Source organism: Dipodomys merriami, unplaced genomic scaffold (genome assembly GCF_024711535.1).
Source record: "Dipodomys merriami isolate MVZ:Mamm:240054 unplaced genomic scaffold, mDipMer1.0.p SCAF_319, whole genome shotgun sequence".
In the NCBI taxonomy this organism is placed as follows: domain Eukaryota; kingdom Metazoa; phylum Chordata; class Mammalia; order Rodentia; family Heteromyidae; genus Dipodomys; species Dipodomys merriami.
Window position 1 is genome coordinate 1,033,441 of NW_027204704.1, and position 15,574 is coordinate 1,049,014.

At 39.5% G+C, this 15,574-nt stretch overlaps 1 protein-coding gene across 1 annotated transcript in view; it reads right to left on the reverse strand.

Annotated features, from left to right (window-relative positions):
- LOC138841398 (zinc finger protein 84-like) overlaps nt 1-15,574 on the reverse strand; it is a 130,379-nt gene that overhangs the window by 59,327 nt on the left and 55,478 nt on the right. Inside the window, exons 4-7 of the mRNA XM_070042066.1 lie at nt 8,154-8,243; nt 6,104-6,162; nt 3,176-3,302; nt 972-1,205 (exon numbers count right to left, since the gene is read on the reverse strand). Of these exons, the coding sequence (XP_069898167.1) occupies nt 972-1,205; nt 3,176-3,302; nt 6,104-6,162; nt 8,154-8,243 (510 nt within the window). The remainder of the gene's footprint in view (nt 1-971; nt 1,206-3,175; nt 3,303-6,103; nt 6,163-8,153; nt 8,244-15,574) is intronic.

The window sequence follows — 15,574 nt, forward strand, 5'->3', positions numbered from 1 at the left end:
AAAAGGTTTCTCTTTTGAGTGTGTGCTCAGGTGAACAATAAGCTTTGATTTCTCGTTGAAATACTTTCCACACACGTTACATTCAAAACGTTTCTTTCCTGTGTGTGTTCTCTGATGGACAGTGAGATTTGACTTCCAGGAGAAGGACTTTCCACATAAGTTACATTCATAAATTTTCTTTCCAGTGTGTGTTCTCTGGTGTCCAGTAAGATATGCCTTGCAGGTGAAAGACTTTCCACACACGTTACATTCAAAAGGTTTCTTTCCAGTGTGTGTTCTCTGGTGTCCAGTAAGATATGCCTTGCAGGTGAAAGACTTTCCACACACGTTACATTCAAAAGGTTTCTTTCCTGTGTGTGTTATCTGATGGACAGTGAGGGTTGACTTCCAGGTAAAGGACTTTCCACACAAGTTACATTTATAAATTTTCTCTCCTGTGTGTGTTCTCTGGTGGGTAGTAAGATATCCCTTGTGGGTGAAAAACTTTCCGCAAATCTTACATTCAAAACGTTTCTCTTTTGTGTGTGTTCTCTGGTGGACAGTAAGCTTTGATTTCTGGGTGAAACACTTTTCACACATGTTACATTCATAAGGTTTCTTTCCTGTGTGTGTTATCTGATGGACAGTGAGAGTTGACTTCCGGGAGAAAGACTTTCCACATAAGTTACATTCATAAATTTTCTTTCCAGTGTGTGTTCTCTGATGTTTAGTAAGATATGCCTTGCAGATGAAAGATTTTCCACAAATGTTGCATTGAAAAGGTTTCTCTTTTGTGTGTGTTCTCTGGTGGACAGTAAGCTTTGATTTCTTGGTAAAGGACTTTCGACACACGTTACATTCATAAGGTTTCTCTCTTGTGTGTGTTCTCTGAGGGACAACAGGGTGTGTCTTCTCAGTGAAAGACTTTTCACATTGTTTATATTCTTCAACTACAGAAGACACATGAGGACTATAGGCAGCACACATCTTACCAGGTTCACTGAAAACACCCATGTTCTGACATCCAGTGACCTTTTCTATCCTCATCCCTAAGGAGTTCCCATTATTCTTAATCAGTTCTGACTTCTGTGTGGAGCTCAAATGAAAACTTTTTATAAGTCTCACTTTTTCCTCCCCTGGGTTACTATTCATGACTGCCACTTCAGAGCGATATTTATTGTGACTTTCCTGACAGGTGCTAATCACATCCTCCATTACTGGGACATCTAAAATGAATAATAGAAAAATAGACAAAAACATAAATGAGACACACAAATTACTTACGATAACGATATTTCCTCACATTCTGTTACTAGATTTTCAAATATCAAAGCATTGCTTTATGCAGAATATATACTTTTCTCTGCAATGTAGTAATTAAGAAAGTAGTACTGACATTTTACAATGCAAAATAATGTTTTTCTGTATTTCAGATTATTATATGTTGTCCCAGGAAATATTTCCTGAAATTATTCATCTCCATACTCTTAATGCTTCCATTCTGAATCTCCCTCTATGCCCAGCACCACTGATAAGAAATTGTCCCCATCAGAGGATTGCAGCCCTAGCATACTCCTATTTTCCTCTTACCTGCATAATACTAGTTTAAAAGAAAATGAGGTCTCCTTTCTATATTTCTTATTCTCTTTTTCTCTTTATGAATGACTTCTCTACAGAAAAACAGAATTGCTAACACTACCTACACTGGCACACCAAATTCAGTGTGTCTCCACATGAATTCTGGATTGACAATTCCTTGAGACAAAGGATCACCTAGTTCTCTGCCACACATGACTCAGGGGCACTAGGAATACTACTGCTCTGTACCGCTGAATATAAACAGACCCACTGGGCTCTGGATCCATCATCACCATTCAAGATGCTTTAACTCACCTGTAAAATTCTTGTCTGAGCCTTCTCTTATCCATGGTTCTGCACCTTGCTCCAGCTTCACAATCAACTCAGGTTTAGGAACACAGTGCCCTGTGAATAAGAAATAGTGGAGAACAATTGCTCTTGCTGGGTCATCATTAATGTAAGGTCACAGACATCCTGTTCACAAGGTTGCTCCTAAATCTGGTTTCTCAATTGTTTTTGTGGGGTCCGTCGAGTTGTGGGGCCTGAACTCTGGGCCTGGGAGCTGTCTCTCAGCTCTTAAGCACAAGGCTAGCACTCTATCACTTGAGCCACAACACCAATTCTAGCTTTATTTCCCTGCTTATGTGGTGCTGAGATATCGAACACAGAGCCTCAAGCATGCAAGGCAATCACTCTACCCCTGAGCCATCTTCCCAGCCCATGGTTTCTTTATTCTTAATAACTCCATGGTGGAGTTTCCCCCAGCTTTGAGTTTATTGTGTCCATTGTGTGGCTTGAACTCAGCTCTTTTGCTCAAAGCTAGCATTCTACTAGTTTGAGTCTTGCCTATGATTCTAGTTTTTGAATGGTTAATTGGATAAGAGTTTCATGGTCACTTTTCCACAGTTGCTGGCTTCAAACCAAAATCTTCAGATTTCAGCCTCCAGAGTATCTAGAATTCCAGTCTTGATGCACTAAACTCTGTGTCAAGTTTGGCTTACAAATACACACGTTCACCTACTGATTTCCAGATCATACTGTCAGTAGTAATGTATATTCTATCTAGACTGTAGATCCACCTATAATAATTACCCCAAGTCTGGGAAGTCAGTTTCCTATTATTGGATCATACTTTAGAACTTTTGTACAACTATTGATTAGAAATGTTAAAGATTGAGAATAAAATTAGCTCTTGAGTTACATATAATGAAGTTGAAGTTTCCCTTACAAAGAAATGACACTTCCCATGGACTGGAATCTTTTTTAGTTTTTTTGTTTGTTTGTTTGTTTGTTTGTTTTAGAAAATGATATGGTTCAAAGGCTTATAACTTTAATCCTTCATTGACGAGGTGAGATCAGAAGTGGCAGGCTTGAAACCAACCTGAGCATGGAAACCCAGAATATACCCCCCAAAAAAAGCCAAAATGGAGTTGTGGTTCATGCAGTAGTGCGAAAGGCAAACAACACCAAGCACCTCGACCTGAATTTCGCTGGCTTTTATACTAGCAGTTTTTTACCTGGGAATGGACTGGAATCTTATACATAGATAACATAAACAGTCAAATGTCTACTAAAATAAAAGCACTTGATCTTCCAAATAAAAGTGACCTTTGCTCACCCAAGGACATGAGGTTGCTATAGGTCTCCAGCATCACATCTCTGTGAAGGGTTCGCTGACCAGGATCCAGATCCTGCCACTCCTTCCATGTGAAGTACACAGCCACATCCTCAAATGAGATCAGCTTCTGTAATGGCACATTTCCATCAAGAAATTAGACCTAGGGCATGAGAATTCCAATCTGGAATTTCATTATGCTGCAGGTATGCTTTTGTCTTACATAAAATGTTTGCAGCTTGCTGTGTTATCTATTCACTGGGAGAATTAAATAGCAAATTAGAAATATTGGACAATATATAAACCTAGTCATTAAAACACACAGATTGGCAGGGCACTGGTGGCTTATCCTCCTAGTTATTCAGGAGGCTGAGGTCTGAGGATCTAGGTTCAAGGCCAGCCCAGGCAGGAAAGTCCATGAGACACTTATCTCCAATAAACCACCAGAAAACTGAAAGTAGCACTGTGACTCAAGTGGTAGAGCACTCACTTTGCCCTGAAGAGCTGAGGGATAACAACCAGGCCCAGAATTCAAGCCCCAAGACCAATAAAAAATTACAGTTTCCCTAATGCATGCAAACACATTTCTGCTGCTAGCAATAGAGACAAGGTAAAAACTCTAAGGAGACAATAATCTGGCATGACAACAATAAGTCTAAGGAGATGTCTGAAAAATTATATTATCATTTTTTGATAAAATTTTAGTACATATAAGGGTAACAATGAATTAAACAAATATTTTTTCTGCATTTACATATACTGCTTCACCCTAAATCCTATTTAGACTTTCTATTAACAGGTACTCTCATCAGCAACCAGAACACATTCAGGATATGACATGGATTACAGAACATAGAACATTACTAAACTTATGAGAAGCAGTGTCCACATAAATATTAAAAAATACTAACAATACTCCAGAAAGTAGCTAATGATTTATTTTTCCCATATAAGATTTAATTGAGTTCACACATAAAAATATCCTAGGTTAACCATGTTTGGTTTAAATACTAAATATTGAAAAGTGGTCACAGATACCCTGATATTTACATCCTATGTAAAAAAGAACTGCTACCATGAGGTTTTGTAAACTTTGCCTACATTCTACAATACAAAATATATGTGGGAGGGGAATAAAATATTCTTTACAATATTTTCATATTAATAGGATTCATGGAAGGTGGAGGAAAATGTATAGAAGCTCAAGGAATACTCAATATGACAAAAATGATGAATATGCACAAATGCTCCAATGTGTCACATATTTCTGAGTCATTTCTCCAGTAGATCCCTAAGGATATATTTCTACTTGTGTTAGTTAATAGCAAAATTCCTCAGAGATCCAAATCAATTCCTGAGAAATCATCTGTGAGATTTTGCAACAAGTGATATTTCTAATAAAGAACACCTTGTCACTGCATTTTTTTAAATCAAAACCAGTTCCTATCCTATACTGGCAGTGAATTAAAATATTCAAAAGTAGTGGGAAGGAAAGACAAAACAGAATACCACAACAAATGAAGTTAGTCCAAAGATAACAGAATCAGGAGAAAACTGATTTTCTTGTAGTTTATAAGCTGGGCGAAGGAAATACTTTTCTGTGGGGAACTCTGAGGTTGAGCCAAGGGGGAAAAGGTTTGAGAGGTTGGAATTCGAGCCTGACTGCAATGAGAACACTGAGAGCTGGCCGCAGAAGGGTTAAAAGAGAATTCTGGAGAGGGTTAAGAGACTGGAGGGCAGGCCTTTTCCTTACTGTTGGAAAGATAGCATCTGAAACTGAGCTGCTGTTCACCTTCAAGGCTAGGTAAGGTGAACTTCATGTCTGCATTTTCTCTGGGCACCACTCTTTTGTCTCAGGAGAATAAGGAAACATGTTTTCCTCACAACCTGTTGTGGCTCTGATTGTACTATTAATATAGATACTTCATTTTTTCAGGTTATCAATGGTAATCTTCCCTGTGTGCACTCAAGGAACTATGTTTGATTGCTGGCAGCAAGGGACCAAGTGCCAGAGAGCCTTCCGAACCCTGGTTTTCCCTAAGTCTATCTGTTTATGTTTTTGTGATTTTCTAATTTTGTTTCTGGAATCCTGTAGAACTCTCTAGGCAACAATTTTCCTATATAATGGGTAAGAAAAATGTCAAACCTAAGAGCCATGTCAGCAAAGTAAAACTGATCACTAAGAAAAACTAGCTCCCAGATAGATCATTTGAAGAAAAGAAAAAACTGAGAGACATATGCAGGAAAGAGAAAATGAGAAAAGTAAGAAAAAATGATAGAAAAATAGATACAAAGAGAGAGAAAGAGAAAAATAACCAACACTAGTGAGTAGAAAATCAAAAATAGACAGATAAAATAGAGGAAAGAAATTTTGTGAGGATACTTTAGAAAACAAACAGGAATTTGTAGAAAGACCATAAAGTTTAGCAACAAATATAGCCTAAGTTTCAAGTAAGACCAAGACCATGAAGTCGTCCAAGTACTATATATGGAGAGTAATTTAAGTACATATAGGTTAATCATTCCTTAAGAACACATGAAGGTATGTATGACCACACTATTTCAGCAATTCCAGGAAAATTTCATTGAAATAGTTTAATGTTGCTCATGAGGATGTGATCTGTTTACAAGCTATCCTTCACCTTCCATAAGAAGTAACCTGCTGGGTGTCATTACATCACATAACAGATTTGATTACATTTTATGACAACATGAAACCTAGACATTCTGAAGCCAATCTGCATTCAACTTAGAAAGAATACAACCATTTAATCTGCTAAACCTACAAACAATCTTAATCTGATAATCTATAAGCCATATGAATATGTTCCTGGGGCTGAATCTGTGTGTTTGGACTTGTTTTAAATTCTTGAACATCTTTAGGTTCATATAATGGAATAAAACCAAATGAGAAATAAAAAAACAACTCACCAGAGATCCATTCATTCTGTCTTGCTGCTGACAATGAGCAGAAGATTCTGGAAGCACGGCTGGGATACAAGACAAATGATGTATTCAGAAATGAATCTGTGAGACTTTCGGCCCAGAATTTCCCCTTGCAACATAATGGGCTGATAAACGGCAAAGACTTCTTATAAGTGAAGAATCTTTAATGTCTCGGGCAGAGCATTAAAGTCTCCAATAAATACAAATCCAGTCCATTTCCTGGTAGATAGATATTATTAAACCAACTAATTTCTATGTTTATGTACATACTACATATAAAACTGAATGTTCCTAGAAAATATTGACTAACTGAAAGCAAAAACATATCACATTGCCACTAAAAGTAATTATTACTGAATATACTTCAGGATGTATGAACTGCTTTTTTAATGCAAAGGTATCCTAGGAATCCATTGGAATTTGTTTTCTACCTCATTCATTTACATATATAAACATCATGGAAAGCATGTATGATGTAACTCAGTAGTTTTCATCAAAAGTTACAGAGGAAAATATGTACAGAATATATTTCTTGTGCTATACTATTTCAATAATGGTTGTCAAATAGCACATTTCACTGTATCATTGCAAACATATGCAATGATTTGCAATTTGCCATGTAACATGCTTTGGCCAAAGGAACATGAGTAAAAATGAGGTAAACCCAGGTTTGAGAAGTCCCTAATGTTCATTTCCCTAAACAGTCTTGGAAAGAACCTTGACTATCCTAAAGATACAACATAAAATACTCCATATAGGAGTGACACACCTGAAGATAAGCAACACCTACAAAGCATACAACCTTGAGTAAGACATATTACCTCAAGTTTTCTTCTGTGATTTTTCATTTAAGGCCAAATGTCCCCGACCAACACTTTCTGAACTAGGAGGCACAGCCAACACATTAGAGCTAGCATTTACAAATCCATAGATGGGACATTTAAGATAAGTTTCAATGAATACATACTAAAAATTATAGTGGTAACACAGGCTGAATAAATTAGAAAGAAGAGGATTAGGGATTACTATATGAATAGATATTTTCAGTCGTAACAATTACCCCACCTTCCCAAACCACAGTCTCAGGTACCTTCTGATAACTAGCCTCTGGGTTATTCCTCAAGCCAGCTCATCACGACTCCTAGAAATCAGCTTAAATCTTGCAACAACACAAAGTGATTGATAGTGATGTAGGAAAGAGTACCACGTGAATCTGGTGCTTAGGGAAGTAGCAAAAATTTTTGCATAAGGCAAGGGAAGCTAGCAACATCTTCCCCTTCCTGTGCTTTTCTGCTTCTTCCCTTTTGGGCTTCTCAGAATTGACAAGGTCTGTCCATTTAGGATGGAGATTCTTATTCATAGGGTGCTCTGCTTCAAACATTGCTAGGCTTCATTCCTAAAAATACAGGACCAGCACTCACTACTCCAATATCCTATGTACAACTGTCTCTCGAAACAGGATGGTGAACAAACATCTGTGAAGTTAAGCCAGGAGATTAAAACCTCAAGCCAAAAAGATTAAAATATCTCTAGGAGAAACAACACAGAAGCCCTAAATACAACTTCCACGTAAGAGGCCTCAAGGCAGGCACACACCTCACAATTTCACTAGAATTCTTCCTGTACTCCTCTTCCACCTGGGCAAAGCAAATAAAGTCACATGCATTAATAGAAGAATCCCTTGGTCTTGGAGTACAAATGCACAGCTCTTGGGCTCTCCTTGTCTGCAGAATCACCAAGCTTGCTCTCAGACATTTGGGAACCAGATTCTTGCAGTTCAGGGCCCAGAAGCTAATGGCAGCACAAACTCCTGAACCTCAAGCAAATTATCAATCCCAGACTGGAGAAAAGCGTGGAGGGGAAAGTGGGTGCTTTGGCTCAAGAATAAAGCTCTCCTCTTGAGCTGACGAGCTCAGGAACATTGCTTGGAGGCCCAGAGTTCAAGCCCCACCAATTACCAAAAAAAAAAACAAAACAAAACCAGAAAAAGAAACCCGTTGAGGATAGACTCCAGCAGCAATCCCACAGTTCCTACCTGACAGCAGTTCCAAAGCTTGAGATTCCTTCAAGTTACTGCTCCCAAGCTCCACTGCACAGAGCTGTGGGCCGGACTCCTGGCTCCCACCTATGGAAGGCCAAACTTTACTTCAGGGCACTTCCAGCAGCAAGGCAAAGGAAAAGAATCCAGAAGGGGCCGACTTAATAAGCCCAAGGTGGGCGTGGAGACGCATGCGCAAAAGGATCTCTGCGCCACTTCCGCCCTCCAAAAACAAAAACAACTCAGGACTTTCAAACCAAAAGCCCTCCAAGGAGACTACAATTCCCATAATGCTCGGCGCCACCTTGCTTCACCTCTGCTCATTAGAGTGCTTGGATGCATTGGCACTTTTCTCTCCCCGCTGTGGGAGCTAAGGTGAGTTTCTTCTTCAAAACCACTGTTTCCTTTGTAAAATATTGTAAGACCAACCAGAAAATGGATATATATGGGGAGAATTGGATGCATTGACTTTTTGGTACTTAGTTCTAATAATGAAATTGAGGTTATGAGACTGTGTTTCTCATACCTTTCTTTTTGTTCTATGCCTGTGTTCTGCTGAGTGTAAATTATATCTCTGTTTTGCTTTACATTGTTTAATACCTCCCCTCTCATCTTACAAATGTACTCATAGACACTGAACTTATAACCGGTCATTTTCCATTAGTGTAATTTACACACTGGCATAGAATAAGAAGATGGTTATGTGGATATGCCTCATAATCCTTGTGTTGATTTAAATTTTGCAAAATCAAACAATTAATTCTTTCAGAAAATCCCCAATTCTTATCTATTAAATGAAAATGAGTTTTTGGCTGTTTCTGAATTTTGCTTTTCATTTAAGGGTTTTATGTTTTTTCTTTTTCTGTTCATCCTGAGGCTTCAACTCAGAGCTTGGTCACTGTCTGTGAGCATTTGCTGTGCTCTACTTGGATTTCCTTTAATAATTTCTTCAGGTAACTAGTGAAAAGTTTCCTCACAGGGATTCTTAAGAGCATGGCACATTTCCCTGCTTTTCCTACAAAGAAGTGGTTAGGGGGTCAGAATGAATGCAGGTGAGTAGAAGAGTGAAGTTTAGGCTAGGCTATGTTGATGTGAATCTTAATCATTTACAAACCAGTCTGCTTTTGTCTTCTCATTTTGCATGTGAAAATCTCTTTAGAATTCTTACCTCTTCTCTGATCCTAAAACTTCCTCTCAGTAGCTTTAGGCTACATATCTAGAGGACCTCTGACTTGTCTTCTCAGACCTTATCCATTAAACTGTGGAATAAATCTTTGCCTTCTGCCACAGTCGTACAGAGCACAATTAAGACTTCTGTGGGCCAACGGGATAATAATTAAGGAGACAGAGAGATGGCTGATGGCACAATTCTGCTATATTTCTCAAATGCTTGTGTAATATTGGTCTATGCCCACTGTGCGAAAAAGTGCAAACAGCACACACCTTTCCTCATTCTACTTCAATCTATCTTTTCCACCAAAGCCTCCCTTCACTTAAAGCCCCAGGCCAAACAGCTACAACACACACTTCCTCAAACCAAGAAAGGGCAAGGACTTGCAACCCTGAGGGTGGGAGTCAATGGCCCTGAAGCCTTTGTTCACAGTTTGCCTGCTCCTGGCAGGCACCCCAGAGTCTGCAACAGTCTCCCTCTCTCATATTCAGAGATCCTATACTTGTCTCTTAAATATTTATTGTGATTTTTGGTGATCCTTTACATACAATATAAATGAGATGGTTTGTATTGGAAAGTTTCATGCCTGGTTTAAGTCTCCAGTGTATAGGTTTTCTATATCTCCTTTTTGGACCTGAATTATTCCTCATGAAAATGGAAATCAAAGGGCATATTTGGATTTATAGACTTCAACTTAAAAGCAACTCTAATAATATAAAGAAAATTTAATTTCATTCAAAAAAATTAAATTCCTGAGAGGCAAGGAGAAAAGGATCAGAAAGAATTGGAGTACTTCCAAGACTACATGTGAACTGTAGTTTTCATTGTTCAAGCCTGTATTTCTGGTGCATTTACTTATATTTTTATCCTTTTTTTTTTGTTCGTTCACGGCACTTGTACTTTGAACCTGGGAACCATCTCTGAGCTGAAGTACTCTACCATGTGAGCCACAACACACTTCTGGATTTCTAGTGGTCACTGGAGATAAGTGTCTCACACATGTTGGTGGCCAGGCTGACTTTGAACTGGGATCCTCAGGTTTCAGCCTATTGAACAGCAAGGATTACAGACATGAGGAACCAGCACCCAACTTGCATTTCTTGTGTTTTATGTCCCAACTCTGGGGCTTGAACTCAGTGCATGGACACTGTCACTGAACTTCTTTTGCTCAAGACTAGCATCCTACTACTTGAGCCACAATTCCACATTTTGCGTTCCTGTGTATGAGGTAGTGAGGACTTGAACCAGGGCTTCATGCATGCTAGGTAAGCATACTACCACTGCTTGGGCCAGCCACAACACCAGCAGTGCTCCAGAAGAACAAGGGGATGATAATGGAAGAGACAGAGACCAGGCCAATGATGAATCTCTCTTTATTTCTGCAATATCTTTAGCTATAGACACTTTCTATATCTGTCAAGTTCTTGCATCACATTGTTCTAGGACTCAATGTGACAACAACTGCAGATCATGTGCATCCTTCCTCATTCTCGGTCAACCTTTGTCCACCAATCTCCTACAGGTAAGGCCCCAGGCCCAGAAGCTAAAAGGAACACTCCCTCCTAGGAAAATGGCAAGTACTTACAGCCCTGAAGGTTGCAGTCCATGGTTGTGGAGCTTTTGCTCACACGTTGACAGTCCTTGCACCTCTGAGTCTGCAACAAGTCCTCCTTTTTATTTTGTAAATTGAGCAAGTGTCTATCAGCTTGAGCCTAGAAAATGCAGCAGATCATACATCTCAATAAGAATGGAAGAAAAAGGAATATGAAAATAAGAAACAGGAATATGCCTAAGAAATGGAAAAAGGATTGCTATTTCCCAGGTTGAATCCCTACAGATAATGGAGAACTGATGCAGCTAAGTCTGCAGGGTGTGCTACCTATAGGGTGGAGTGACCAATATCAGGTTTCTGACCCTGTAGCTGCCTAATGTCTAAGCTTAATTTATCAAAGGAGGGCTGTGTGTGTGGCTCAGTGTGGCTCAGTGGTAGAACCCTTGCCTTGCATGCATGAGGTCCTGAGTTCGATTCCTCAGCACCACATAAGCAAAAAGAAAAAAGCAAGAATGGCACTGTCGCTCAAGTGGTAGCCCGCTAGCCTTGCAGCACCCAGGCCCAGAGTTCATGCCCTATGACCAGATCCTCCCCCCCAAAAATTATCAAAGGTCCGGATTCCTCAAATATGTCACTGGATATTGGCCCATATCATATTGAGGGATAACACAGACGTACTAACCATTAGCATGTCACATCATTTTTAACCGTGTCTTTAGCACATCTACTTGATTATCAATATACATCATTGCTGTTTCCAAATCATAAAACGTATCACAATCTTATCCAAGCCCACCTGCATCCCAGGGCATCAGAAACATATCAAGCCAAACTATTAACATATTGTGTTGTATATATGGTTTGGATAAAGTTCACAGCAGAAGCAGTAGCACTAGCAAGAACATTTAGGGTAGCAAAAATGCTGGCAACCAATATTCCAAAAAATCTTCAGCAATGGCTAAGAGCCTATAAACCTCAATAGAAAACAGAGACCCAAACTGATTATACCATAATGGTTATATCAACTGAACAAGCAACATAAGTTAAGGTGATTGCATAGTAATCTCAGAGTATTTATGCAGTTAGTGAGAACACAATTGTTCCTGATAGAGGCATCAAAAACTACCCCACCCAGCCGGGCGCTGGTGGCTCACGCCTGTAATCCTAGCTACTCAGGAGGCTGAGATCTGAGGATCGCGGTTCAAAGCCAGCCCGGGCAGGAAAGACCGTGAGACTCCTATTTCCAATAAATCACCAGAAAACCGGAAGTGGCGCTGTAGCTCAAGTGGTAGAGAGCTTGCCTTGAGCTGAAGAGCTGAGGGACAGCGCCCAGGCCCAGCGTTCAAGACCCACGACCGACAAAAAAAAAAAAAAAAAATTACCCCTCCCTTGAAAACCATACCTAGCTCAGCATGTATGGATACATAACACAACATTGCACAGTAACTGATACAAAACCATGAAACAGGACATGTCTCTGATACAGAGGTATGGGATAGAGAGAGGCATTAGTCCAAAGGCCTCAGCAGCAGCCATTTGCAGATGTCAGGGTGAGCTTGTCAAAACAGGCTGACAAACATGGGGGCCAGCAAGGTACCACTGATCACGTCACTCCTTGAGCCCAGTTATGCAGTGCATACTGGGAGACTTCCACCAGTACAACAGTAGACAAGATGTGAAATCCACAGGCTCTCTATAATCCACATGCCCTCCATGGTGGTGCATCAATGCAACCACAGGAATCTCCGGGCATAGTGGAACCCATGAGGGGTGCACCACATCTCCTGCCATAGGAATTCTAGAAGTGTTATGCATGAGCTCCATGTTTTCCATTCATTCACCTTTTCCTCCAGAGGACATCAGAACCATAATTTATCCCTGAATACCGTACCATACTTGTACCTTCTACCTCAGCATCTGGAACAGTCAATCATTGAGATGAATGAAGGAAGAGGATATAATATCTGTATAACAAATAATGAGACTTACTCTGTGAGCATTGAACAATTCAAAAATAATGTAGGAAGTGAATTCTATTTCTACTAGTACAATGAACATAATACTTAGAAATGAATGTTTGAAAAATGTACGCTTGAACAATGAAAACTATGTGACACAGCTAGTCTAGGAAGCACCCATTTATACCTGATCCTTATCTCTTTGCCTCTCAGGAACTTTTAACTTTTACAGAAAGAAAGTATTATTTTTCCTTCATATTTTATAGTTGCTCCAAAGTTGACATCTATATATCCAAATGTGCCTCATGATCTCCATTTCAATGAGGAATAGCTCAAGTCCTCTAAAAGAGGCATGGAAGGACCCATGCAATGGAGGACTGAATATCAGGGATGAATATTTCCTACACAATCCTTCCCAATCATGATGTGTGGAAAGGATCATCAACAATCACAACAAATCCTTAAGAGAAAAGCTTAGGATGTCTGACATGAGGGAGGGAGGCAAAATGTTTATTCCACAGTGTAATGGATACAGTTGGGAAGACAAGTCTGAGGACCCCTAGCACGCAGAAACTTCTAGGATCAGAGAACAGGTAGAAAATCAAAACAACAGGATATGCAAAACAGAAAAGTAAAAACAGACTGGTTTGGATCAAGTTATCAAGCTTCACATGAACATAGACCTACCCTGAACTCTATCTCCACCCACATTCATCCTGATCTACCTAGACAACCATTTTTGAAAGAGTCTTGGAGGAGGAGTACCATTTTCTAAGAAACCCCTGGGAGGAAACTTTTCACTAGTTTCCTGAAGCAATTAATAAAAGAAAGGCAAGTACAGCACAGCAAATGCTCACAGACAGTGCCCATGCTCTGAGTTCAAGCCACAGGACCAACAACAAAAGGAGGGAAAAAATTATTAAAGAAAAGGCAAATTTCATATGCCAATAACCAAAAACTCCTCAAATTTTCATAGAGGGAATTTGGGAGTTTCTGGGAAAATAATGGGAAGAGTTTGACCAATGTATTCAATTCTAAGATTATAAAGTATGTCTACCTTAAAATTCTGCTATTTTATTCATATATATGTATATATAATATATAATATATATTATATATACATATATGTATTAGGGAAGGGGAAAATAATTCCAGAATCAATCAGCTCAGTGTATGGAAATACCTGATCTTGTGGCTTGAACTCTGGGCCTGAGCTGCATCCGTGAGCTGTTCTGCTGAAGGTGAGCTCTACACCACCTGAACCACAAGGCCACTTCCGTATTTTTAGTGGTTAATTGGAGAGAAAGCTCATGAATGTTCTTGCCTGAGTTGGCTTTGGAGCAGCATCCTCAGATCTCAGCATCCTTAGTACATAGGATTACAGGCATGAGCTACTGGCACCCAGCTGCAAATACCTTTTTAAAGTGAGAGGGGAGATATTCAAATTTTGAAGGCAAAACAGTGACCTAATTTATATTCAGAGGAACATACTTTTGAACAAAAACAAAATCAATAACCATGGAATCTCATAACCTCAATTACATTAATAAAACTACGAATTAAAAAGCCAAATTATCTAATGATCCTAATACATTTCTTTGTTTTGGTTGATCTCACAATGTTTCAGGAGGTAAACTGATTTTTCAAGAAGAAACTCACCTTAGTTCCCGCAGCTGGGAGAGAAAGGTCCCCATGCATCCATGCACACTTAGGACCAAGTGTCTGGTGCCAGTCCAAACCCTGTAACAAGCCCACTTCCTCTAGTTGAATGCATTGTGTTATGGGAATTGTAGTTTCTATTGAGGCACAGATCCTTCGAAAGAATGGAGGGCTGCCGGGGTAAGGCGCTTGAACCTGCTTGGCCACTGTTGATGTTTTTAGTTTGTAAATTCAAGTTTCTTTCCTTTTGCCTTGCTGCTGGAAGTGCTCTGAAGTACAGCTTTGCATTCTAGTCAGAGCCAAGAGTAAGAAGCCCAGTGTCTCTTCTTCAGAGGAACTTGGAAGCTGTAACTTGAAGCAATCTGAGTCGCCAGCCAAAGTCTGCCCTTACCATCTTTCCCCAGTCTGAGGTTGAGGATATTTTTTGGCCTAATGGAATTGTGCTGCCATTAGCACTTGTTCCTGCAGGTGCAAGAAACTGGCTGAGAATCCTCTGGTTCTCTCGACAAGGAGAGTCTAGAGACTGAACCTAGAGATTCTGGTACTCACCCATGTGGCTTTATAAACTTGGTTTTTGTGCTTTGAAGCCAATGAATGGTAAACATTCCTTGAATATGTCTTATATAAACATAGTGATCTTCTTTTCACCCTCTGCACTTCCTATGGTGTTTGAAACTTTCAAAATGCATGTGGCACAGATATACTCCAATTATTGTGTCCTTTCTTGACAAATTACAATTTCTCCATTAATATAATTAGTCTATTTTACATCACTTAAAATGAGAGAGACTGGCTGGGCAGGTGGTTCAGTGGTAGAGTGCTTGCTTTGCATGAATGAGACCCTGAGTATGATTCCTCAGAACCACAGAAGCAGGAAAAGCTGGCAGTGCACTGTGGCATAAGTAGTAGAGTGCTAGCTTTGAGTTTAGGAGCTTAGGAACAGTTCCCAGGTTCAGAGTTCAGGACGCACAACCAACAAAAAAGGAGAGAGAGAGAGAGAGACTTCCTATCTATGTATTCCAATTTAATTGTTAAAATATAATTTGAATACAATACAATGACCTTGATATATGTGTGC